Source organism: Caretta caretta, chromosome 24 (genome assembly GCF_965140235.1).
Source record: "Caretta caretta isolate rCarCar2 chromosome 24, rCarCar1.hap1, whole genome shotgun sequence".
Classification (NCBI taxonomy): Eukaryota; Metazoa; Chordata; order Testudines; family Cheloniidae; genus Caretta; species Caretta caretta.
The window spans coordinates 3,480,014-3,506,749 of record NC_134229.1 but is presented as its reverse complement, the minus strand read 5'-3'; the positions used below and the strand labels follow the sequence as shown (position 1 = coordinate 3,506,749).

Below are 26,736 nucleotides of genomic sequence, written 5' to 3'. Positions count from 1 at the left end.
TAAAGAGACAAGGGTAACAACTCCCAGCCCAATCTCCGGACATAGCTCTCTCGTCCTTCGGCCTATTATAACAGGAGAGAAAAGCTTTGTTGTGAGGAAAGTAAATATCCGACAAGTTCCACTTCTCCCACGAGCAACAGACATGTCAACATCCAATGGACTACATTCCCCAGAGTTCCTTGGTCCTATAAGAAGCAGCAGTGGAGAAAGGCAGTGGGAGCAAAGGATTAGTTTGTAAGTAGTGATTTTTTTTTAATTAAGCCAAGCTATTTATATATGTACAACCCTACCGCCTCCCAAATATTGCACTATTAAAAAGGGAGATCTGACATCTAATTATTTTTTCAACACACCTTCCCTTGTCCGCACTGTAATTTACATAGATTCACAGCAGCTGTCAGACAATTCTTCAGCTAATCCAGATAAAAGAGGTACAACCAAGGCTCCGAGAGAGCAAAGAAATCTGCCATCCATGTATGTCCCAGAGAGGCCTTCCCTTCATGCGCTCCACACCCACCCGCATTCTGGAAACACATCCATGGTAGTTGGATGCTGGTAGCATCCAGTACTGACCCTCTTCAGAGTTGCCCAAAAGGGAGGTCAAAGAATCAAGGCCCTTGGAAACTTTAAAGCAACATGATCTCTTTAGGACTTGGTCAACACAGTTTTTTGGGGGAGTTTCTTCTGCTTCTGGGCTCAGTTTCTTGGGCTCACCCTTGGAAATCATGGAGCGATCCACCTGTGTCCCTATCAAGGCAGAGACATTCCAGTGTCAGCCAACCAGTTTTTGTCAGAACAGTTGTAATCCAAGTGCTGGGGTTTCTGAACCCACGGGAAGCACTCAATAAGCCACGGCCCCAGCATCCCCAGGGCTACTGAAAAGCACGTGCGCTTTGGCATTGATGAAGTAGGTTGCGAGGAGAGAGAGGATCAGAATGGCGATGCCCACGACCAGTGTGATTATCTAGGTGGGGACAAGAAAGGAAACATGTAATGGTGTGGTTACAAATACAGAATGACGGACTCACTTTGTAAAGGCTCCTGGATGCCGAAGCATCTCAGCAGAGACTCAGTATTGTATTGTGGTGACTCCTAGGGGCCTCAAATCAAGGATCCAGACTCCACTGTTCTAGGTGCTAAAGAGTGGGTCTCTGCCCAAGGAGTTTAGAATCTAAAACCAGAGGAACAAAGGAATTGCCAGACTGGACCAGATCCCATGTTCCACCCAGCTTTTTGTACCCCGAGTCTGACAGTGGCCAGCATTATGCTTCAGACAAAGGGAGAACAGACCTTGCATTAGGTAGACGTGGGATAAACTGCTCCCCACATTAGCTTTTCTTCTAATTCCTAATTGTTAGAGATTGGTTTAAGCTCCGAGCATGAGGTTTAATAGCTCTTCCAAAATGTGTATTTGATTCACTATTTTATCCTCAGACACGTCCAATCCCGCTTTGAACCTTGGCCTCAACTACATCCAGTGGCAGAGAATTACACAGGCTAAGTGTTGTGTGGGGAAAAAAATTCCTTTTATTGATTCTGAATCTGGTGTATTTTCATTTCATTGAATGTCCCCTTATTCTTGTACCATCAGACAGGAAAAGCAGAAGCTCCCTGTCCACCTTATCTTTACTATTCGTTATTTATACACTTATCTCCTCTCTTATTTGATGCCTTTTTAAGAAAGCAGAGAAATTAACTGGTCAGTTTATTAGTTCTTTATTTCAACGGATAAATACATATAACTGGGCATCAATCCTTTGCCCTTGCAGAGCTTATTATCCATTCCTAAGGTCCTATAATGGGCTGCTCTTCCTGTACAAACACCTACCAGTGGCAAAGCCAGAGTCACTGTGCCTGGTTCTCATTTAAACCAAGGCACCTTTATACTCTCACAGGGTCATAAAGGAACCTTCGTGTAACTGAGCACCCAGCTCGTTAGCTCCTATGTCGCTAGCTAGCTCCCTCGCTAGCTTTGCATTTCTTGTGCTGGATATTTAAGGGTTGAGACATGGCAGGCAGGGAGTTACACTTGCCTGGGGTGGAGTTAAGAGGCACAACACAGACTGACAGGTTTCAGAGTAACAGCCGTGTTAGTCTGTGTTCGCAAAAAGAAAAGGAGGACTTGTGGCACCTTAGAGACTAACCAATTTATTTGAGCATAAGCTTTCGTGAGCTACAGCTCACTTCATCAGATGCGATGAAGTGAGCTGTAGCTCACGAAAGCTTATGCTCAAATAAATTGGTTAGTCTCTAAGGTGCCACAAGTCCTCCTTTTCTTTTTGCGAACACAGACTGAGTAACCACCCGCTGAGTAACAACCCAAGAAGCCCAGCAACTGCCCCGACATGCATGCCCAGCCCCTGGGTGACTTATTGCTGTAACACACACGACGATGAGAGTCAGGTCTGTACATTCACAGGGTTTAGAGACAGGGGTATGACATCACTAACAGCCTACCAGAGAGCTCCAAAGTAGGCCCACAGTTCAAAAGCCATCTCAAAATTAACCCTTATTTGGCTGGTAGCTAAACATCAATGTAGCCACTGGAAGGTTGCTGAAAGAATTTTGTTGACTGATTCTCTGCTTTTAATTGAAACATCGGATAATGTATTGATTTGTATTTGATCCCTGGATTTTCTTATAAAGGCACCTGAGCCATGGCTGGCTTTCGTACTGGGCAAAATCAAAATAAATTCCATTTCAGAAATACACCAAACACATTAGGATTGCAAAATCAAGCACTCGAAAGACAGGTTGAATTCTGGCTTTTCCTTCTTTTTGCACACACGATACAGCCTTTATTTATATGATTACATTTAATTAAGGTGGAGTTAATGGTGACATTTAAATTGTAACTATCAGGATTCAAAGTTAACATCCCACTAGGATGTTTCAGCTCCCCCCTCCCCCGGCTATCTACAGATCCAAGAGACGGCACTTCATTCACACTTGCATCATGTTTGGAAGGCTTTCCTTCATCATAAGGGCTAGAATTTTTGTTTTTAAAAGGAAGAAGAGCTCATGCAGCACAATTCCACACAGGCAAAATCACTGAGCAATCAGAGCTCTGATTACACATGTTTTAGCAAGACAAATGGTTAATGTACAGAATATTCTTAAATTTATACAGGGCCCTGTTAGCTCAGAGCATCCCAAAGCGTTTTACATGCATAATCCAACACACAATATACAGGATGCACCTTCATTTTAAGTTGGGAGGGAGCTCAGAGCAGTTTAAGAGCATGAAGCATCATTATGCAGCTGTTTAGGGGAGAAACTGAAGACTAACATGGCCTCTAGTTAAACTACGTTGGGGAATTGAATGGAATTATCCTTGTTGGAATTTCACCAGAAGACTACAGTTAAAGCCTTTAGTCCTGCAAAGTGTCCCAAGTTCTTTAGTCACCAAAAATGGTCAGAACCCCTCTCACCATATTAGGCTGTTGGTTCAGAAATTACTTTGGGGAAAAGCATCCATTTCATCACTGCTGCCACTTTTTGCCACACCCTGGATTTCTGTAGAGGGTCTCCTAAGAGTTGACCAAGCCCAACCCTGCTTAGCTGTTGAGATCTGATAGGAGGATAGCACAAGGTGTCATAAAACCTGGTCACAGCATGTGTTTCAAAGCTTGCCAGGAGACATTAAAATCTATACTCAACATCATCTTCGAGTGTTTGGAGAGACACCAACTCACCTCTAGCTCCTTGCTGGCTACGAGAAATATGCGGGCGCGGATATCCTTCCAGCGGCTCTCTGTCCATGTGGAGTATTCTGTGGATCCCCACTGCTTCAGCTCGAAGGCAGGAGAGGCGGCCTTGGTTAGACGGACAGTTGACTGGACACAGAAGGGAACTCGCGACGTTGAGTTTGCGTCCCTGGAACCCTGCACCCACGTATAAACGTACATCTGCAAAGAGAACGCTGGGGAGTGAGACCCAACAGGGCACTAGCAAAAAACCATCAGGACCCGTTTTCCTGGAACCTCACTTGCTCTCTGGGATCATAACAGGCTTTACTGATTGTACTGACTGTATGAGGTTCGCTTCACCCACTGCTGAAAAGTGGCTCTCTCTGAGGTGGAGTGTGGGTTCTGTTTAACTACACACAACAGTGTACAACAGCTGAGGACTGGGAGTGACAGTCCTGTGTCCAGCTGAAACTGCAGGGGAATTTATGTTGGCAGAACGTAATTCACAAGCTAGAGTTTATCCAGGACCTCAGGACTAACGCCCCATCTCTTGTCGAAGGCATCATGAGATCTTTGATGCCCGGGAGTAGCCAAGGTCTCAGTTTTATGAGTCTCTGTAGAAGTTAGAGAGACTGACTGGCCAAAGAACGAAAGACCCTGACACCAGGACTGGGTAGAGGCCCACTGGTGGTGGATGCTTGCACTGCCAATGCCTGTGTTGACATGAGACTCAATTCCATGGCATAATGGCATAATTCACAGGCAGTCGTATATTGGACATGCAAAGAACCCTCAGACTTATGCATCTGTGACCCATGCTGCCATCCCAGCTGTACTCACTTTAAAGGAGCACTCCCTCTGAAGCTTCTCCTGCCTCGGGCACTAGGATGCAGCTGGGATGCCTCTATGAAGGAGGAGGACTTTCCTCATCTCTCCCATGCCTTGTTCAGGACAGAAGGAAAATTTTCCATCCAACTTTCTTCAGAGAGGCGAAAGTGAGACCAATTCATCGCAGGGACGTCAGTGGAGTTCACTAGCCCAGTGTTTCTGTTCCTATCCCCCACCCTCATTCTACTCAGATGGCAACTTACTTCCTTCTCAGGGTTGGGTGTTTTTTCAGGGTTCAGGCACTCCTCCTTGGTGAAATTGACAACCGTGCCCGTGAGATTGGCCAGAACATACTGCACTAGCTGGGTGGTGTTCACCAGTGTGGTAACTGCAATGTAGTGCTGGGGAAGTTCATCACCTGGGAGAGTCAGAGAAAACAGGATTGGCAGGGAGAAAGCCAGATGCCAAAGAGGTTACCACAGAACTTTAGAAAGTTCCCAGGTGACATACCAAGGTTTAAGCTGGCTCTGAATTCTTCCCCAGACCATGCTTACCCAAGAGTCCTTTCAGGTCCTGTTTAATGATGGACTGGAACCAGGAGTTGTTAGTTTTAATCAGAAACCCATAGAGCATTCTGGAGACCTGAAAGTGAGATGGAAATGGGTTCATCCACATTCAACTTTACAAGACAAATCAGGAAGTACACCAGCATAAGGCTTCAGCTGGAGTACTTTGTCCCATTCTGGGCACCACAATTGGAAAAGATGTGGACAAATTAGAGAAAGTCCAGAGGAAAATAACAAAAATGATAAAAGGGCTAGAAAACATCACCTATGAGGAAAGGCTGAAAACACTGGGTTTGTTTAGTTGGGAGAAGAGAAGACTGAGGGGGGACATAACAGTGTTCAAGTACATAAAAGGTTGTTATAAAAAGGAGAGCAACAAATTGTTCTCCTTAACCACTGAGGACAGGACAAGAAGCAATGAGCTTAAATTGCAGCAAGGTAGATTTAGCTTCGACATTAGGAAAACTTCTTAACTGTCAGGGTAGTTAAGCATTGGAACAAAATTACCTAGGGAGGTTGTGGAATCTCTGTCGCTGGGGTATTTTAAGAACAGGTTAGACAAACACTTGTCAGGGATGGTCTAAAGCAGTGCTTCTCGAGCTATCTGATGTGGGGGACCGGCAATTTTTTTTCCCCAATGTGTGCGCAGACTGGCAGCTGATGGCTCGCAGACTGGACCACCACTTTGAGTAGCACTGGTCTAGATAATACTTAGTCCTGCCTCAGCACAGGGGACTGGACAAGATGACCTGTCAAGGTCCCTTCCAGTCCTTCATTTCTATGATCTAGCGGCTAAAAGCACAGGGCTGGGAGCCAGGACTTCTGTGTTCCATTCTCAGTTGTGGGAATGTGATCTAATGGCAGAAGCACAAGACTGGGGGCCAGGATACCCGGGTTCCATTTGCAGTTCTGGGAGGGCGGATGATCTAGTACCTAAAGTGAAGGGCTGGGAGTTGAGAGTTCTGGGTTTCATCCCCAGCTTTGCCACCAACTGCTTGCATGACCCATCTGTGTATCAGTTCCCCCCATTCCACCCCCAACTCTGCATAACAAGGATAAATATTGTTCTGTTTTGCTGGGGGCTTGTGTAAGACACTGGGATCTGATGGGAGGCACTAGAGAAGGGTAAAGTGCTAGTCATTCAGCTATGGTGGAGAAAGGGAGAGGGAGGCAGGCACATAGGGAGACAGACAGGCCAGCATGCCGTGTAAACACACATAAACAGAGACAGAAGGGAAATACGTGAGAGATCAGCATGGATGCCAGGGACTGGCTCCCATCTGCTCGTACCGTTCTTGGATCTGCCTGAATAGCAGAGGTGTTGCCGGTTCCCCCCGCAAGCTGGTAGAGAGCACGGGCGACTACTGTGGCTACTTCTGCCAGGGACTGCAAGGAAAGAGGGCTCTGTGTTAATCAAGACAGGCAGGCCCAGTAAAACAGGGAAGGAGAGCCAGCCAGTCCCCACACATCCATCAAAGCATTTATAGCACATTCATATCTAAGTGCCTAATGCCACCAGCCCAGTAGAAAGCACCCCAGCAATGGGCAGAGAACCCATCACCCAGATCCCAGCCACCCCCAAGTCTCCACCCCCCTGCAAGCAATGGGCAGAGATAGTGTTTTACAGAAACCTTAGCTGTGTCAGTGACATAGTCCAGGGTCTCCTCAGGGCTAAGCCCCTCAGGATATTTCATCAGGATGTTCTCTGCTGTGTCATACATGCTCTGGTAATATCTGAAAGAGGAAGGGAAACAGGATTGGGGAAGGGGGCGGAAAGAAATCACAGGACATGGAATTCAATTCGGTCCATGCCTGAAGCAGACATTGGGAGGGGTCCCCAGGGAGTGGAGTCGCAGCTTTGCCAGAGCGCTGGCCTCCCACGCACTCCTTAAACCATTTAATGAGGCTTTATAATTATCTTTGGGCCTTGCACCACTTCTCCCATCTGAGGATCTCAACGCAACTGACGAGCAGTGATTAAACCTCAGTTGGGTAGGCGTTACCGCATCCGTTACGTGGATGGAGAAACTGAGGCACAGAGCAGGGAAACTATACACGAGGCCACAAGTTAGCGGTGAAAGTGGGAACAGAACCCAGAAGTGCTGATTCCTAGTTCCTTTCTCCAACCGGACCTATTGACTTTCCTGCACTGAAAGGTCCGAGAGATTCCAAGTTAACTCTGTGACAGTCTAGCGTCAAGACATCTGCAGCAGCAGTGCACAGCTGAATCGAGGACTGGGCGAAAAGCCCAGCACAATGGTCTGTGCTTCCAGGTTGGATGGGAACACTGAAAGCAATTTCCCAAGAGTGAAGAAGAGTTGGAAGGACGAGATGCACTACCCTTCTCTCCAAAATTCTCCTGCGCTCCCAGAGCTGTGCTGCTCCGGAGTTTGGAAGGTGGCTGCTTCCCCTGGCTGTCTGCAGAGACGGCGTGACAGATCAGAGAAAGGGGTAGGCATGAGGGGAGAGAGGCAACCTGGAATGACGGGCTGGGTACGAGTCACAAGCAATTCCCTCCCCACTCCCATCCCTCCACTCTCCAATGCCCCCCGGGAGAGGATGCTCATGGAACATGCCACGAGGGGGTCAGGTGGGGTAAATGGAAGAGCCTCTTCCACTGCCTGGGGCCCCTGCCACCACAAATAGAAAGATATATTAAAAAAAACAGCAGCTTCTGGAAGAGCAGATGAGGCTCAGACACGCTCAGCTGCCATTTGCTCACCTCTGGCTCCCAGCCAGCTGCGGGGAACGTTTTCTGTACAAAACTGGATTTTTTTCGCTTGTCAGGATAATTATGTTGCGCCTGTTCAATTACATGGCACATGGTTGCTCCCCCCACTCCCCTCTGTCCTCCATCCACCACACTGCTTGTATGGTAGGCAGCGCACCCCCAAGGTGGGATGTTCTGGGAGGCTGAGCTGCCCTCTGCTGGCTACCACTGGAAATGGAGTCTATGTAGCCTTCCGAGCTGGGCACCTCCCTGGAAACGGTTTTGCATGCGTGTTTGCTAAGCTTTGATAGTGCCCCCAACCCCACACAGTGTTGGAGACAGGAGGCTCCAGCCTCATGGGGGCAGATGCTGGCTGCGGTCAGAGTGGACACACCTGAGTTTCTTTACCATGGACTGCAGAGGGAGTCAGGTGTTTGGGTTTCTACTAGAAAATGCAATGCATCCCGGGAATCCTTACGCTACAAAGCAGCATGCCAGGCTGCAGCCACTGGACTGGAGCTAGGAATCCTGGCTCTGCCATTCTCGGTAAGTCACTTTGGCTACCATCATGAGACCTGGTGCTCAAGGGTTCTGAAAGTCAAACCACGTCATCTACAATTCTCTGGGTTTCTAGACCCTGGAGAATTTCTGCCCTAATCTGTGTCTCAAACTGCCCCTCCTCTAGTTCACCATGTCAAATTCAGCACGGTCTTGGGATCCGAAGTCTCAGCTGTTTGGGGCCACTTTGACATGAGTTGTGAGGAAGGGAGAGGAAGACACTGAGTCCAGTTCCTAGCAAACAGGTGTCCTCATCACAACGACCCCCTTCTTATCAGTTTCAGCACAGAGGCTAAAGAGCAAAGGAGCCTGAACTTCCCCCTTGTACCTGGTCCAGGTTTTGGCACATGGGTGGTGTGATGTGGGGGAAGCTTCCGTGGCTAGCAGCCTTCAGTCTGCAGGGCTGTTAAGCAACACTAAGATTTTATTTTGCTATTAGAGTTTAAACACCAGACAGGAAGACAGTCACATCCCATGTGAAACCACCTGCTCTCCACACACCCCTCACAGACACAACGGAGATAGCATTGCTCCCCATACCTGTTCTGGAAGGAAGTGCGATGATCAGCCAGGACCACCCCAGGGATGCCCCTGGCCTTCAGAAAGCGCTGGAAGGAAGAAGGCGGGAGAGGCTGAGACTGCCTGACCTCCTGTAGAGTCACATTGGCACTCATGCTGCTGTTGATCAGAGCTTCCAGCAGGGTTTTAACCTGAAAAGGGTGAGAGAGGAGTTAGGAATGCTCTATGCTCAGTGTTTGGTCACAGCTAACGCAAATGGCCTGGAGCTGAACCGCTTTGGGCTGGGATCATGTCAGATCTCATCCTAAGCAGGGTCAGGGCAGGGTAGTACTTGGAGGGGAGACTGTCATGAACCCAAGTGCTGCAGAAGCAGCAGTAATTCAGCAGAGGATTCTTTTTGCTGAGTCAATGATGCTAGGGAGCGCAGCAGTACATGAGGTGCAGTCTAAGTAGAAAGATGGAGCAAGGTCCTGACCTCTTGTGATTGTTCAAGATCTCACGGCACTTTCTGCTAGTCAAGGCAGTGGCCCTATGATTTTACCACATTGTGAAATTTCATTCTGTTTCCTTAAATTCCCTCACGGTATCAGCTGAATATAGAATTTTTCACTATGCCATGAGCTATGTTGTGCTGCTCATTTCATTCCATCCCAGAGATGGCTGCATATCAGGGGTCAGTGAAGTTAAAAAGGCCCAGTGGGCTCCTCTGGGATGAAAACTGCTGTTAAATATCTAGGAAACTAAAGAGGCTATGGAGAGCGACTCAGAACTAAGAGACCTCCTGCCTCCCTCCCACCACCTCTGACGCTATCAACAGGTCATCGGGGGGTCAGCAAAATCAATGGAAGGAGTCAGACATGCCTATGCCAATGCCATGCCCTCTTCAAAAAACAGTGGGGCGAGGATCTGGCCCTTTGCCCAGCAATGGGGCCCAGTGTCAGTGGAGAGATGCAACTGCAGAGAAGCCTCTCTGTTCTGATGAAGCTGTGCTCAGTGTGTAAGTGGCTTTTCCTTTCCATTGCTCGTCTAGGCATCTCCGTGCAGCTGGAAACACAGAGCAAGCACAGGGACTCAGACTGTCCTCTGTGCAGAAGGGAGAGTTTCATTACCTGTGTTTGAATAGATTCATTCCTCTGAGAGACAGGGTCTGTGTGCACCCAAAGAACAGAAGAGTTCCGTAAAGCCACCTGCAAGAGAACAAGCCGCTTGTCAACACACACTGCTGACCCATCTGGATTTTACAATGCTTGCCTTATTTAGAGCTTGGTGCAGAGGGAAATGACCAAAAACTCCCCCGGAGAGACAAAACAGACTATGGGAGCGAGAGCGACCACCACATGGGTAATCACAAAGAGACCAAAGGGGAGGAACAAGGGCAAGGGCTGGCTGGGAAAAGCCCAACTGAACTGTCACCAAGAGACAGGCAGAAAACTTGTCTCGCACCTGACTCAGCTCCAGGAAGGAATGAATGTTGTCCAGCCGGACGGGAAACTTGTCATTTTCCATGTCATATACCATTCGCGAGCTGCCAATGTAATCAAAGGTCTCCTGTGATGGAACAAGTTCATGCATGAACCATAGGCATTTGGATGGTTAATGAGCTCAATCCTAACCAGCGTTGGAGAGGAGGACGTGGAGAAGAAGAGAGAATCTGGAATTAACTCCTCCCCTTGTGTGTTTCTGAAAATTCTGCCATTTGGTGAAGACTGGGGCATTCCAACCCCTCTTCCTCCAAATTAAAAGGCTCTTTGTTGTCTCCTTATGAGTCAGGGATACAGGCCCTGATGGCAGGAATGGGCCTATAACAACATCCAGAGTGGCTAATGAATTCCACCAAACCCAAGGAAATCTCCACCCCGCATCTCTGTTTCTATGTGAGGACTGAAGGACACTGATCCAGCAGCGGCAGAAAGCAGCACAAACTCTGCCTCTCTGTAACATGCGTGAACAGGCTCTATGGGCCAGACTGACAAGGGCATTTAGGCACCTCAAGATGCAGATAGGTGCCTTGAGCCCACAGAGAGCCATGGGAGCTGGGTGCCTAATCAGCTTAGCCACTTATGCAAATCCCACCAGTCTCCTTTCTGCACCTTTTGGTGCCTAAAAGCCTTCTCTACCCATGGAGTTACTGCTGATGATCTAGCCTGGATTCACTCCACACGCAGGTGCTCTTATTCCAAAACCAGGGAGAACGCTATGTGTCGAGAAGCCCTAACTCTGGCCCCACGTGCCTCATGCTCCATTACAGTTAATGGGAGATGCATGGGCACAAAGCCCCAACAGCCTCTGCACATCATTGTGGTATCTAAATGCCACCTCCCGTATGGATCCGACAGGCCTGCAATGGCTCGCGACAAACCAATGAGTTAGATGTCCTTATTTTCCACTGTTTTGCTCCTCTGAATCACAATGTTAACACTAGTTATTAACCCCAACTACTAGATCATACCATCTCCCGTGAGACTCTGAATACTAGAGCGTGGGCACAAATCAGGGTAGGGCATTCCAACTTCTTTCCACCCCTCTGGGATGGGCTGCAACAGGAAATCAGGGGATCCTGCCATCTCATAAGGGGAGTGTGCAAGACAGAGATGAACACCCATTTTGAGAGGCAGAAGGTATCCTGGGGGTGTCTATAGGTAAGGGCATTCCTACCATCTCCCCAGGGAACGGCAGGCAGAAATCAGGCTGCCATTAGACAACCCTTTCCCAAAGCTCCTGTACAGTGGAACCTGACAACGCTCCCTACCTCCTCTACATGGTACACAGAGACTGTCCAATCCACCGCTCCAAGCACAACTCTTAGGGAAGGACTGACTATAGATTCCCAAGCTGGGGGTGTCACATGGTCACTCCACAGGACCGTGGGCGCTAGCTTCACAGAGCTACCCAAAGGAGGCCATCCATCGCTGCACATGCCTGGAGGGGAACATCAGCTGCTAACCATTACTCTCCTTCCTGCTCCCAAGAGTTAACCCTGGCTTAACACAGCTGCCAGAGCCACTGCTGCGTGCTCGCACTGCACTGCAGACAGCACATATATTTTTAATCTGGTCTCACCTGATTTCATTTGAAGATTTACACTGGCAAAGTTGTAACTTATCCTGATGGCAGGGTACAGGTCTAAAGAAGCCTGGAAGGTGCGGGTGAGAAATTAGGGATACAAGAGACCCGTTCATTCATTGGGTCCATCACCACGTCAGGATAGGCTACAAATGCCTCGGGGAGAGGTTGCATCGGCTTAAGGGAATATGAATATGAAGAACCAAGGCACCCAGGCTCTAGGTTTGCAAAGAAACTATTTTGCACCAGGATGAAGAGAGAGACTCTCTTTTGCTCCCTCAACTAATTGCAACAGTTTAGCGGGGACGCCCCTAGAAAGTGCAGGCCCCATTCGTTAGTAGCTTTTGTGCAGTTCCCTCAGAAGGAACTCCATATTCTCTGAACCTCTCCCCTTTGCGGGATAGGGCTTGGGTTGGAGGAGGGATCTCTTGGCTTGGCACAAGGCAGGTGCAGACGCATAGAGGTCTACCAGCATCTGTGGAGCTGCTACTGAAAGGGCAGAGTGGATGGGGAGCGGATTGCTTGCCCAAGACAAGCGAGGAGGAGATGGAGATCTTACCCCTTGGAAGAAGGTGAACATGATGTTCCTTGGTAGCGTCTGAACACCTGGCACTTTATGGAGGGCTTCAGCAGCCGCCAAGTGGGTCACGAAGGAGGAGACAGCACTCTCTGCCCCTGGGGCTACATTCCAGAAGAACGAGTGGCTGTCAATCTGTGAGCACAAGTGGGAGGAATGACGAACTCATGTACACAGACAGAAACTAATACAGGGTGACTGGTAGACGGAAGAACTCGATAAGACACAGCCAGAACCTTCACCCGCAAACTGAATCCACCCTTGAAGCACAAAAGCAACTTGCTCTGCCAGAGAATCTTAACATGCTCCCATAGCTCTACCAGTCCTGGAGCCTCATGCGCAGCTGTGCCAATGCATCTCACTCCTAGCCCGCAGCACATACTCGTATTCCAGGCCTGGATCTCTTGTAAGCAGCACATGCCCACTGTGATGTGCTATTAATGGTTCAACTGATGTTCACTATAGGCTAGACTGTGGCCATTAAACCTGATGACCCAGCGAGTTCTACTCTCTCATCTGCAGGGGTGGAAAAACAGGGTATTCACCAACTGCAGGGCAGTCCAGCGGATAAGGCAGCAGACTGGGAACAAGGAGACCTAGGTTCTATTCCCAGCTCTGCCACTGACTCACTGCAAAACCCTGGACCTATCACCTATATGACTCAGCCCCCCTCCCCACAACACCTGTCAAAATGGGCTAATCGTACTCATCCTATCTTAGTAAAGTGCTTTGAGATCAATGGAAGAAAACCATCATAGGAGTGCCAGGTATTCACTAATCTGGCCTCCCCCATCATTCAGTTATGAAGATCCACAGAACAATATCCATTCTTTAAAGAATAGAGAGTTGATTGGTTTTTTGGACATTACAGTATAACTTGATGATGATTAGATTCGAGTGTATAAATGCCTTCATGGGGAGAAAATCCTGGGTACTAAAGGGCTCTTTAATCTAGCAGCAAAAGGCAGAACAAGAACCAACAGCTGGATGCTAAAGCCAGACAAATTACAATTAGAAATAAGGCTCAGATTTTTAACAGCAAGGGTGATTAACCACTGGAACAAACTACCAAGGGAAGTGGTGGGTTCTTCATCTTCAAATCCAGACTGGATGCCTTTTTGGAAGATATTCTTTAGCCAAGCAAGGTATTGGCCTCAAGCCAGGAGAAATGGGTGAAATTTAATGGCCTGTCTTATACAGGAGGCCAGAGTAGATGATCTGGTGGTTCCTTCTGGCCTTAGACTCTATGAATCAATGAGTAAGAAGGCCTGGAGTACACTAGACCCTTGCATCACAAAGCATTTTGGAAACAATTCAACTTTCGCAATATCTGTGTGAGGTAGGTACATTTATCATCATTTTACGAGAGGAAAACAGAGTGAGTAGCTTGCCCAGAATCATGCAGCAAGTCAGAGGCAGATCCAGAAATAAAACCCAGGAATTCCAACGTTCTCAGCCCCTACATTAACCAGTAGACACCGCTGGCACCTGAATAATGGCTCCTACCTGCAGAATGATACCAACCACAGCTAGTCAGCAAGATTTAAGGTAGGAGATCTGGATTACAGGAAGGAAGACTTGATGCATGTAAGATGGGCAGTCCATAAAGGCACAACTCCCCTAGAAAACCTTCCCTTGCACCCCAGCCCAGAAAAATTAGGCATCACCACCTACTCGAGTAGCAACGATGATGACTTCATCCATAAGGTCTATTTTGCTGGAGGTATTGATGGGTTTCAGCGTGCTCCACACATTATAATCAGACAGAGCGTCGCAGACTTCTTCTAGGAAGCAGAAACCATACGGTTTAAGAGCAGGAACTCTGACCGCAGAAAGAACAAGGAACTGAAGCTATTCTTTGGCCAGTTTGGGAGGTTCATAGCTTACCAACTGATCCAACACGACCAGGCCCCTTCCCAGTGATCGGGGTGAAATCCTGACCCCACTGAAATCAATGACAAAATTCCCATGGATTTCGTTTTGACCCCAATGTCACCCTGTGTGTTCACTGCTCCTCTACCATTTTGTCTATTCACCCCACCGTCCCCAAACGAGTAATATACTTAGCAGGCACTAGGTCCCTTCTCATCCCTTATCTCCCTTTCTCATGGGCGTCCTGTGCTGTAGACCATGGACTTCGGGACCCCAGGGTGTCTCATTGCTTTCACTGAAAACTATTTACATTACAGGGAGGAAACTGTAAAAATATGTAATGAAATGCCTTTTGGGTACCTCTGCTATTATTAATTGTGCTATTGTGGTGTTATAATAAAAAATAGTTCACAAGAACATAAGAAATATTGCTTCAATATTAGCTTAGCAAAATGAACAATATATACCCTAAATCAGTGGTTCTCAAAGCTGGTCCGCTGCTTTGAGGTCACAAAAGCATTTGATTAAGGAAATTAACTGCACATTGTTCTTGTGTTTTGCATATTTAAGTCTCAATAGCCTGGCAGGTTCTTGGGCTATGCACTGGGATGGAGGCTAGTGCCATCACTCCAAACCCATAGCCAAGAAGGAATTCGAGAGACCTTAATTCAACAGAACCACTTTCCTCAACCAAGGGCCAAACGGTTTTGGTATTTGCTAGGACCACATGTCCTCTAAATAAAGACTCAGACTGCAGCAACAGTCCCCTTTAGCACAGAGGCATGGTCTGTGGTGACTACAGGTCCCAGCAGGCAGTAGTTTGGCTTGGATGCTGCCTTCCTTACAGAACCTGTTGTGACCACAGACCACTCCTCGAACGTTAAAGATCAGAGTGGTTCTGGGCTGTATTGTATAAAGCTATGGGTTGAGTTTCCTCTTTCTAATGCACACACCACGTCCCACTCGAATTCCCACCACCAGTCCCCACCCCATCCTGCTAGGAGTGCACTCACCTGGGTTGAGACTGAAGGCGGTCTGGAGGGAGCTCCGTCTCATGCAGGTAACCGTGTTGGTGACAGCATGCATGTGGGCGAAAAGCTGCATTGCGCACAAAGGGTACTCCGGGACAGAGCCATTCTGCGGGAGGTTATGGTCTTGGTAGCACTGAGACAGAAATATAAATAAATACCTCACTCTTATATGGCAGAGTGGTCTAGCGGATAGGACGCAGCACTGGGACTCAGGAGACCTGGGTTTTAGTCCCCGTTCTGTAACTGACTAGCTGTGAGACCTTGGGCAAACCATTTCACTTCCCCTCCCTGTGCCTGCTTCCCCTCCCACCCTTTGTCTATCTTGTCTATTTAGATTGTAAGCTCCTTGGGGCAGGGACTGCCACTTACCGTATGTACAATGCCTAGCACAATGGGGCCCTGGTCTCAGGTAGGGCGCACTACCACAATATAAATAATAAAATCAGAGAAATAAGTCTTTCCACGTAATACTTTCCCCTTACACAGCATCTTTTACTTGAAGATCTCAAAGCACTTTACACAGTTGGGTAAGTATCCGACCCCTACTCTCCTCTTTACAGATGGGTACACAAGCACAGAATAGATTTTAAACCAAGATTCCCCTATCAGATGAAGACTCTTAACTGGTTCCAAATTTTAACCTTACATACAAACGGCCTGTTTCCCCGAACCCACCTGCAAAATTTTACTAATTTGGGAAGTTGGCAGCTCAGATGAGCATAAGTTAGTGTGGAAGAAACTATTTCCCTACCGAAGTGGCACAGCTAGACTCCCCTCTGCAGGTGTTAAGGCAGGGGTGGGCAAACTACGGCCCGGGGGCCACATCCGGCCCTTCAGATGTATTAATCCGGCCCTTAGGTCCCACCAAGGAGTGGGGTCCAGGGCTTGCCCCACTCCGCACGTGCCGTGGCTCTGCACGACTCCCGGAAGCAGTAGCATGTCCCCCCTCTGGCTCCTACGTAGCCCCTGCCCCATACACTGCCCCTACAGCCCAGCCAATGGGAGCTGCAGGGGCAGCGCCTGTGGACAGAGCAGTGCACAGAGCTGCCTGGCCACACAGGAGCCAGAGCGGGGACATGCCGTTGCTTCCAGGAGCTGCTTGAGGTAATCACTGCCCGGAGTCTGCACCCCTAGCCCTGATCCCCCTCCTGCCCTCTGAGCCCCTTGGTCCCAGTCCAGAGCACCCTCCTGCACCCCCAATCCCTCATCCCCAGACCCACCTCAGAGCCCTCACCCCCTCCCGCACCCCAACCCCCAATTTGGAGAGCATTCAGGGCCCGCCATACAATTTTCATACCCAGATGTGGCCCTCGGGCCAAAAATTTTGCCCACCCCTGCGTTAAGGTATAGTACCTGCTTAATAACTTGAGTCTCGTTGGCATCTTCAAGTAGAAAGATGGGGAAATTGAAATCCTCATAAGCAAGCCCATTCCCGAGAGGATTCCACATAGTCCAGTTGCAATGAGCATACTGAGGGCCGTAATCATTGGAATAGACACCTGCGGGCATGGAGAAACAGGCGGGTCAAATCATTGAGGGAACAGCGCAAAGCGTTGGAAAGGCAGGGCCCGCTGAGCAAACAGCAGCAGGAACAGAGAGACCACCACCACAGGCTAAGAAACCAGCCGCAAAACGAACAGAGAGATGGATTCAGTTGCCACATGCGGGGAAAACAGAAGAGACAGAGCACTGCCATGTGAAGAGAACGATAGATAGGCACAAGCAAAGCCATCACATGCCAAGAGGTTGGCAGAAGCACATAATGAGCATTTATCACATGCTGAGAGAGTGGGAGATGCATACAGAGAAATACTGTACTTTGAAAGAGAGACACTCACACCATTTTCCACGCTCCATCATGTGCTGGAAGCGCCTCGAAGCGTTTATAAAGCGCCAGTCATTGTAACACCTACGTGCTGTGCGAACAGCATGAAGGTGATGGTATGACAAATGCCAACAGACCAAACTCACCTTGTGTGTTTCTACAGCACCTTTCATTGCAAGGCATCGCAAAGTGCTGTACAATCTATACATAGTATAGCATCACTTCACCCACCACCAACCTGCAGCCACCTCTGAGGTGGAACACAGCAGTGGGTTAGCAGCACACAGCGGTGTGTTAGGGCAGACAGTGAATACCCATTGAAGTGAATACCCAAATGAGCCTGCAGGGGGAACATAGGGAGGTAGAATGGAATTAAGAGGGCTGGAATTTGGCCAGGACACTGGGATTAAAAGTGCAATACTATAAAGAGAGCCACAAGACCTTTTAATGACCACAGGTGGTCAGAATGAGTTTTATCCCTCATCTGAAAGAGGAACTTGCAGAGAGACCAGGTCAGTCTGCATGACGCAAGGAAGAAAACCCTTAGTGAATCACTAACATCACTTTCTAGAGCACCTCAGGTGTTCCTTTGAAGGTCTCCCATTTGCATACTGACCCCAACCCAACCCTTGTGAAATCTGACAAGATTCCAGCACAAACTGGTTACACCTACAGAATGTTAATGAGCCTAAATTGTAAAGCAATAATTCACACACAATCCCAGAGCAAGCGTAAAGCTCCAGGTTGTCAGTCTTTTGCAAAACACTTCCTACTCTGATCACCCCCTCCTGAGCCAAACTAAGGGCTTAATGTTTCCTTACCAAACCCATCATTTGGGCATTTTAAGCCAGGGGAGAATCCTTGTGCAGGGATGGGTTTGGAGATGGCCACAGCCAGCCCAGAAACTCGTGAAGATCCCTTCAGCTGCAGCATCAGCTCCCTGGAACAAAGAGAGAATATGGATGAAACAGCCCCCCAGATTCCCTGGCAATCTTACCACAGGGAAAGATTTAGGCCAGGGGTTCTCAAACTTTATTGCACTGAGATCCCCTTCTGATGAAAAAAAATTACTACATGACCCCAGGAGGGGGGACCGAAACCTGAGCCCCACCACCCCAAGGGCTTCAGCCCCAGGAGGGGGGCCTGTAACCTGAGCTTCGCTACCCAGGGCTGATGCCCTCAGGCTTCAGCTTTGGCCCTGGGCAGTGGGGCCTGGGTTTTGACTTCAACCCTGGACTCCAGCAAGTCTAATGACAGCCCTGGTGACCCCATTAAAAAGGGGTCCCAACTCACAGTTTGAGAACCACTGGTTTAGGCCAAGCACCAGTAAAAGTATCACAAACCAAAAACCATTCCATAAGCTGTACCAAACCGCTGTGAGATAGTTATTTGCATTTTATAGATGGGGAAACAGACACAGTCATTAGCAGAGCCAGGAGAGAACCCAGGAATCGTGCTCCAACTACTAAGCCGTCTGTTGAGGCACTGACAGGTACAGGTACCAGTATACATGAAGAACACTCAATCTAGTTTTCCAATTTACTTTTCTAAAAGTAGGCACAAGGGTCTGGTTTTCAGTGGTGTTCTGCAGCCTACAAAGGGTGCTTCAGAGGTACAGCACTGCCAAAAAACCAAGCCTTTCGGAAGCAATTCCCAAGCACCCATCTCAAGTGAATTCAGAATTCCAGATTTGGCTGCTCAAACGCACACAGGAGCTTGTTCCGAGTGCCCAAATGGCAAATGTGGCCACTGAATTTAGGGCCCCTGTGTTTGCAATTTGGGCTCACGTTGCCTCGGCAGAGAAGAGGCGATTAACCGTAGCTCCTTACCTGGTGAAAAGCCCCCCCTCTAGCAGTACCATGTACGGGGGATGAGGTCCATCAGTAAGCACCCATTTCAAGTCCTGGTCCTTCTCCACCACATGGATTACTCCTGTGTCTCCATTCATGGAAGCTGCAGAGAGAAAGACAGAATGGTCCATGGTTCACCAAAATCTATTTCCCTCACAGCTGTACACTTTCTGTGCACTTCAGTGAAAGAAAGACCAACATATGGGATGAGAGCGAAGGAGCGACTGACTTGTACAGTTCAGCTAAGAGATGACCAACAACTAAAAAACACAGTTGTCTTTTAGATGAATCAGGCTGAAAGAGTTGTTTAAGAGATAATCATAATAATCATTTGCCTTTTTAAAGCAGATTTTATCTAAAGATTTTGAAGTACTTTAGGTATATCAATGAATTAAACATCACCTGCCTCTTGGGGGATGAAGGAGGATGTTGAGTATGAACCTCACTGTATACAGGGGAAATGAGGCACTGAGATGGAAGTACGAGGAGGAAACAGGAGATGCCAGCCACCAGCAAGTGGGGAAGGTCCAGAAGAGAAGGAAAGAAGGGAACATATCAGCTGAGAGTACATCTGGAGAAGCACAGGGAGAAGGGAAGCATGTGCAGTGAGACAGGAGGGGTCCAGCAGCAGAGAAGCCATATGCAGGAGGAGAGCGGAGCAGGACGGATTGGGGCAGGAATCAAATGAGAAGCAAAAGAAAACAGCGTGCTTAACATTTTCCAAAGCACTTATTGCATCAGAGACAGCTAAAAATACACAGAGGTGATCACATTTCCTGGTCAGCAATTGCTGTAGTTGTCACAGGAGTATTATGGGATTGGGAAGGGAGGTGCCCGTAAAACAATCTGTATTAAGAGGTGGCTCACATTGTTATACGAGAAAGTTGGAGCACCTGCTACACTAGAGTAGAAGGCCATGTGCAGTTGTTCTGGCCTTTAACTGATGCTGACAGGGTCCATGTTGGAACGTGGTTCACTCTGAGGACACACAATGAGACCCAACTACAAATTAACAAAATGCTGACTCACAGGAAACCCTTTCTGCACAGTATCTATAGCAGCGAAGGAATTTTATTAGATCAGTGCTCCTTCTCTGTCATCCCAACAACCCGCAAACCTCAGTAGTACAACAAACCAACAAAATTAATAACAAACTAAAACCACAGCCCATGGAGAGTTTTAAAACAATACTCTAGACAGAGGAAAGCACGTGAAAGGGAGGATGCTTAACTGATTACACGCACCCTGGAACGAAAGACACGTGACTGGCCAGCCGCATGTTAGGCATGTCGCCTTACCGAAGTAACTAAACATGCTGTGGTTTATTAGTAACTGTACAAAAGTCAAGGAAACTGACACAAAAACGACATTACAGAAAACAATATAAAGAAATTTCACAATGAGAGGCCTACATTATAGAGGGACAGGTCAGTGCACATGGCTCCTTGGTTTTGGGAGGATATTAAGGAAACTTTTGAGCCCTGGTGAAATCTAACTATTTAAATAACAGGAAATCTCCTACTATCCTCTCATGGATATTAAGCTAATTACATATGAATGCGATAGGACTTGGCACCAAGAAAGATCAAAGCAATTTTGGGCAAGGGCCACATCGCAGCTGCAAAACTGGATGGAGGGCCAGGTAGGGAAGGCTGTGTCTCCCCAAACAGCCTGGCCCCGGCCCCAATCCGCCCCTTCCCACTTCTCACCCCCTCAGGACCTCCAACCCCCCCTGCTCCTTGTCCCCTGACCACCCTCTCCCGGGGTATCCTCACCCCTAAATGCCCCCCGGGACCCCACTCTCTATCCAACACCCCCTAGTCCCTGTCCCCTATCCACACCCCCTGACAGCCCCCACCCCCGGGACTCCCACACCTATCCAACGCCCCCATTCCCCGTCCCCTGATCGCCCCCCCATAACCTCCACCCCATCCAACCGCCCCCCCGAGAGCCTCTTATCCAATCCCCCCACTCCCTGCCCTCTTATCATGAATCTCAGAGCGGCAGGAGCTTGCAGCCCCGCAGCCATGCTGCCAGGCAGAAGTGGCGGGCCAGAGCACTAGCAGCGTGGCGAGGTGAGGCTTCAGGGGTGGGGGGACAGCAGGGGAGGGGCCGCAGACTAGCCTCCCTGGCCGTGAGCTCAAGGGCTGGGCAGGACGGTCCCACGGGCCAGATGTGGCTCGCGTGCCATAGTTTGCCCACCCTCTGCTCTAGTGCGATCACACCTGGAATATACAGCTTTCATTTTTTGCCACTACATTATCAGAAAGACATTGACAAACTAAAAGTAGTTCAGGAAGAAGCCACAAAAATGATGCATGTTCTCTCAGTTAGTGAAAGAGAGGGGATTGTCTCTTGAACTTAAAGTAAAATAAGCGTTCACAACACTTACACTGACAGCCTATTTGATGAGTGGCATTCAAAAGACGAACACACGGGGCAGTCTTGTTTAAGGGGATATAGATTTTCCTCTCTATAGAATTGCCCCAACAGAAACCTGAAGAAAAAGAAACAAAATTCAGGATAAATAAGAGGTCACACTGGGTTCTGTAACAGGAACAAATTCAATTTCATCTAGGTCTCGTTGCCTTCTGGGTGAAAATTAAAGGCACCTGACTAAAGTAATTCCTAGACTCTCTGCTAAATACCAACTGAATAATTCACTTCCCTGTAAATTCCCTTGCAGTTTTAACTGAAGTATTCTTCATTTCCTATCACCCACCGAGGCATAGTGTTGATACGCGCTCTTTAAAAAGCTATCACATACCTAACGTGAAGATGCTGCTTTTCAGCGGTGGGTGGAGCTCTGTAAAGTTTGGATGAAAGATGCTATATGCAACATGAACCAATTTAGAAACGCAGCAGAATAAAGAAGTCAATTCTCAGTTCTGTGGTCCGACAATCATCTCTGACCCAACAGTTAAAATGAGGGTAGATTGATCTTCGTGGTCCATACACAGGATCAGGAACGTGTGGGTTCTAATCCCAGCTCTGACACACACTCAATAAGAGACCTCATGCAAGGCCACATCACTTCTGTGTGCCTTGGTCTCCCTGTCTGAAAAACATGTGTAATAGTAACTTTTCTGACAGGGGGGCTGTGAGGAACAATGTTTGCATAATATTTTCAAAGATACTAAGTGCTAAGTATGGACTGTGATTTTTATTATAGCAACAACAATCCTTAGCTCTTACATAGCACTTTCCAAAGGTCAGTATCATTATCCCCATTTTCCTGATGGGGAAACTGAGGTGAGAGGGGCAAAGTGACCTGCTCCAGGCCACCTGCAGGCAAGGGCAGACCCGGGAATAGAATCCCAGTCCAGTAGTCTATCCAGTAAGCATCTCAACACATCTCTGTGGCTTTGCTATTTACTCAATCTTTTATCTGGGTATTCCTAATTCTGAGTAAGTGACAGAACTGATGATCAGCATCACTTTTAGCGGATACATAAATGGCGTATTGTCTTTGCAAATAGCACAAATATTAGAGATTTGGTAATAATGCCACACATAAGCATAGGATACCCTATTTCATTATTTTCTATTTACTGCCATATTTCAGAGTGAAATTTAATACGAAACACGCTATTAAAAAAAACCCCAACATCTCCCCAATTAAATGATATGCAAATTAGGATTATTTCCACAACACTGGAATCTAGCATCTCAAAATAAAATTGATTGACTTTAACGTGCACACTAAGCGAATGCAGCACGTGGAAGGAAGGATGATATGGGATAGAAGCTCCCACAGTCGCTGTTCGTTTTACCCAAACAAAAAGCCAGCCACAAAACACTCGTGCGGGTTCAGCATCGTGGTAGCAGCAAACCGGCAGACAGCTGAGTAATGCCCGTCACCGCACACAGGGTGCCCACCCCGCACCTTTTAGCACCAGGCCTGGGGGAGCTCTCGGCCAGTGGGAAGAAATGCCAGCGCAACTAAGCTGCGCAGCAACACATTCCCAGCCTGCCAGGACAGGAGCATCACCAGCCTGCTGCTGACTTTACCTTCCCCCATCAAGAGAGAAACTTGTTTAGCCGCAGTCCTTCTACAGACGCTCTCTGCACCCCCTCGGCCCCCCAACAGGCCAGCCCTGGGCAGACCCGACTCCGGGCTTGAGCGTCTCACGCCTCGACAGAGACGCCCCCATCCCCTGCAAGGGCTGAATCAACCCTCCGCTCCTCTGCCCGCCTGCCGCCGCCCCCCACCTAGCCCCCGGGGGAGGGGCCCCGCAGCCCCCAGGAGAAGGGGCCCCGCAGCCCCCAGGAGAAGGGGCCCCGCCCCCCAGGAGAAGGGGCCCTGCCCCCCACAGCTCCCGGGGAGGGACCCCACCGCCCCGCCTGCCACCCCCCAGGGGGAGGGGCCCCACCATCCAGCCGCCCCCCCCCGAGAAGGGGCCCCCAGCTTCCAGGGAGGGACCCCGCTGTCCAGCCGCCCCCCAGGAGAAGGGGGTCCAGCCGCCCCCCAGCTCCCGGGGGAGGGGCCCCACCACCCCGCCTACCATCCCAGGGGGCGGGGGCCCGCCGTCCAGCCACCCCCCCCGGAGAAGGGGCCCCAGCGCCGCCCCCCCCCCCACAGCCCCCCAGGGGGAGCGAGTCTCACCGCAGCCCAGCACGCAGAAGAGGAGCCCACGGAACAGGGTCTCCGCCCCCCGGCCCCCTCGCTCCGCGGCTCCCATTCTCCAGCCGGCCCCGGCCGCCATCTTCTCCGCGGCTTCCGCTTCCCGCTCGGGGTGGACCGGGCCGGGCCAGGGCCCTCTGCGCGTGCGCGCGCACACACGCGGGGAGCGCCTCTCTGGCCCGCGGAGGCCTCCCGCTCTATGGTTCCCGGGCGGAAGCGGAAGCGGCAGCGGCAGCGGGGCGGTTCCGGGGCCGACGTGGAGGCTCGCGGCTGAGGGGCGAGTCCGGGCGGCGGGTCGGAGCCGGAGCCGGAGCCGGAGCCGGGGGGCGCGATGCTGACTAAGTTCGAGACCAAGTCGGCCCGGGTGAAAGGTACCGAGGCCCTCCAGCCCCTCCCCCCCCGATCCGCGTTCACCGCCCCTCCCCCCAGCTGCCCCCCCCCCCGCCCCCACTTCCTTTCCTGCCCCGTGCTCTGCCCCCCCCACCCCCCAAACCCTTCACCTGCCCTCCCGCCCTGTGCCCCAGTCTCCCCCTTGGCCCCTCCCCCCCCCCGACCCAGTGTCTAACCCGGGGTTATGGGGCTGTAGACACTGGGACCCCCCCCCCCCCCCCGTTTTGGGTTGGGAAGAGCCCTCCTCTAAATGCTGGCCTGGGTTATTCTTCTGGCTTGCTAGAGACGCTCCTATTGTCGTCTCTGGCTTTGCGGCTGTTGTCAAAAAGTGTTAATTGCACCCCCCCCACCCCCCCACCCCCGCAGCTGATGGTCAAATACAAAAGATGCCATGCCGCTGTCAGTTTATTAATACAGGTTTAGACACTTACCAAACCGTTTTTTTTTTAAAAAAAAAAAAAGCCGTGAATTGCGTATGAGTGGAAAGCCGCGTGCTCTGCGCTCGGGGACTGGGGCTAAGGTTTCTGAAAGTGGCCGGTAGTTTTGTGCCTTGCCTGGTGCCAAGTATTAGAGGGGCAGCCGTGTTAGTCTGTATCCACAAAAACAACGAGGAGTCCGGTGGCGCCTTAAAAGACTTCAGGCACAACTGAAGAAGCGGGTTTGTTTTTTGTTTTCCTGCGAAAGCATATGCCCAAATAAATCTGTTAGTCTTTAAGGTGCTAGTAGTTTTGGGTATCCAACTTCTGGCACCTTAAAAAGCCCTTCTTTTTGGAAAATGCTGACCTCTTTCACTTCCTCTGTGTCTTCAGAGATAGAATTTAACTGAAAACTTGACCGCTGTGCTTCTCTGCGTCTCTCTCTTTAGGGCTCAGCTTTCACCCGAAGCGGCCCTGGATCCTAACGAGTTTGCACAATGGAGTGATCCAGCTGTGGGATTACCGGATGTGCACCCTTATTGACAAATTTGATGAGCATGATGGTGAGTAAGTTTGGAGTCTGAAAGAGTCGAAAGCCGAGGGCTCGTTGCAGAAAATGGAGTGTCCTTGAGAGGAGGAAGGATGGATTTTTGACTGAAGCACTGGATTGAGCCGCAAGAGGTCTGGCTTCAGGTCCTAACAGTGCCACAGACTCCATGTGTGATCATGGGCAAACCGCTTACTTTTTGAATATGCTTTTCCAGCTGTAAAATAGGGAAAATACTTCACAGAGCTGTTACGATAATAACTTCATTATTGTAAAAGAGGTGTCAGATGTTATGGTGCCGTAGCTGTATAACCTCACAGAAGAGAACTTTTTGTACATTGGCCTGGGGGAAATGTTGTCTCAGAAAGTTGTATTTAACCTCCAAGTGTCACGTTGGGACAATTTATCCGATTAAAATGGAGTATGACGTGATAGAATTGTTCTGCTGTGAATGGAATGGTCTGTTCTGGCTGTCAGTTTGGCTTCATATACAGCTATTAGCTGTCTCCCTGTGTTTCACCTGCCTCTTCCCCCTGCAGGACCAGTCCGAGGTATTGATTTCCACAAACAGCAGCCACTCTTTGTCTCTGGAGGTGATGACTACAAAATAAAGGTAGATCAACTCTTCCTTCCACCTTCCATCCCCCCAAAAAGCGTTGGTGGGCAAAGGAAGATGGGGAATTTGACACAGATGTGTAAGGAATCTGTGTTAATTTAGTTTTTTGTGGTGGGTGCAGAAACAGTGAGTGGATAGAGATGGAAAAAGGGAAATGTAGAATTCAGGATTTTGCTCTTTCTGAGGGCGGTAGGAGTAATTAAATGCAGCCTGACAATTTCTGATGAGATCTATGGCTGGCCTCACCCAGAACTGTAATGTACATGGGAGAGACCAACTTGGGGATGAGTAAAAACCTCATGTGCTAAATGAGATGGCAGAAGAGAGCTGGGCAGAGTTTGGCAGCTCCCTCTCACTGGCCTTCTGTCTCATTCAGGTCTGGAATTACAAGCTGCGCCGCTGTCTCTTCACGCTGCTCGGGCACCTGGATTACATTCGCACCACATTCTTCCACCATGTGAGTCTCCCTGCTGTGAAACTTCACTGATATGCACCTCACCACATTGCTTTATAGGAATCTCTGTGGCTTCCCTAAGTAGGACTCTTTCCTGCAGACATACAGTGCACAAAATGGACTGGGTGCTATACAAACCTAGGAACGCCTGATTTCTTCCCCAAAGATCTTATAATATGAAATCATTCATGGAGACAGTTAGTACCTCCAGTTGCAGAGCTCACTGGAAGCTTTTTTTCTCCCTCCATTGGCATTTGGAGCACAGATGGGGCTATGCGTCTCCTTCTTTGTGCTGGCTAACTTCTCGCTCTTGCTGTCTGAAATAGTAGAAGTGATACTTTCCCAGAACAATTAGAATAAGTTTTTCAGTGGAAGAGCAGCAGCAACATGCACAAGCACACATCAGTCCTCTGGTGAGGAAGATGCTAGTACACATCTTGACACCCTCAGGAAAACAGCCTTTGAAGGCGGTTTAGTCCATCAACTTTCTTCTCTGTGAGTGATGGGTTACAGTCTTTTCCCTGGTAATCCCCTCTGTTGCCCATCTATGCTGAAGCTCTGTATGTGTGCAAAGCAAGGTGTGGCGGAGCCCTGCAGGACA

General features: G+C 49.2%; 2 protein-coding genes across 3 annotated transcripts in view; one reads left to right on the top strand and one right to left on the bottom strand.

Moving 5' to 3' along the window:
* Positions 1-227: 227 nt before the first annotated feature.
* NCSTN (nicastrin) lies at positions 228-23,845 on the bottom strand. Of its 2 annotated transcripts, none has more exons than XM_048828951.2 (17): positions 23,695-23,845; positions 21,481-21,585; positions 19,068-19,191; positions 18,060-18,178; positions 16,767-16,912; positions 15,396-15,546; positions 14,185-14,294; positions 12,493-12,645; positions 10,314-10,418; positions 9,980-10,057; positions 8,892-9,061; positions 6,715-6,817; positions 6,374-6,469; positions 5,072-5,159; positions 4,781-4,935; positions 3,696-3,908; positions 228-964 (listed from the first exon to the last, which is right to left on the bottom strand). In XM_048828951.2, exons 1-17 carry the CDS (start codon positions 23,792-23,794, stop codon positions 842-844), a joined length of 2,139 nt encoding a protein of 712 aa, XP_048684908.1. In that variant the 5' UTR covers positions 23,795-23,845; the 3' UTR covers positions 228-841. The 2 variants fall into 2 exon arrangements, with proteins under 2 accessions (XP_048684908.1, XP_048684909.1); XM_048828952.2 differs by having other exon boundaries at positions 14,185-14,291.
* Positions 23,846-23,925: 80 nt separating this feature from the next.
* COPA (coat protein complex I subunit alpha) overlaps positions 23,926-26,736 on the top strand; it is a 33,661-nt gene continuing 30,850 nt past the window's right edge. The window contains exons 1-4 of the mRNA XM_048828950.2: positions 23,926-24,083; positions 24,968-25,081; positions 25,605-25,678; positions 26,058-26,138. Coding sequence (XP_048684907.1) covers positions 24,044-24,083; positions 24,968-25,081; positions 25,605-25,678; positions 26,058-26,138 — 309 coding nt within the window. The 5' untranslated portion in view covers positions 23,926-24,043. The remainder of the gene's footprint in view (positions 24,084-24,967; positions 25,082-25,604; positions 25,679-26,057; positions 26,139-26,736) is intronic.

Bases quoted from the DNA above. Each gene is read 5' to 3' on its own strand.
- NCSTN (XM_048828951.2), bottom strand. From the start codon at position 23,794: ATGGCGGCCGGGGCCGGCTGGAGAATGGGAGCCGCGGAGCGAGGGGGC. The intron at 16,913-18,059 runs GTAAGGAAACAT...CCATGCCCGCAG, and splicing joins ATGCCCAAATGATGGGTTTG to GTGTCTATTCCAATGATTAC. The intron at 5,160-6,373 runs GTACGAGCAGAT...TCTCACTTTCAG, and splicing joins TTCAGGCAGATCCAAGAACG to GTCTCCAGAATGCTCTATGG.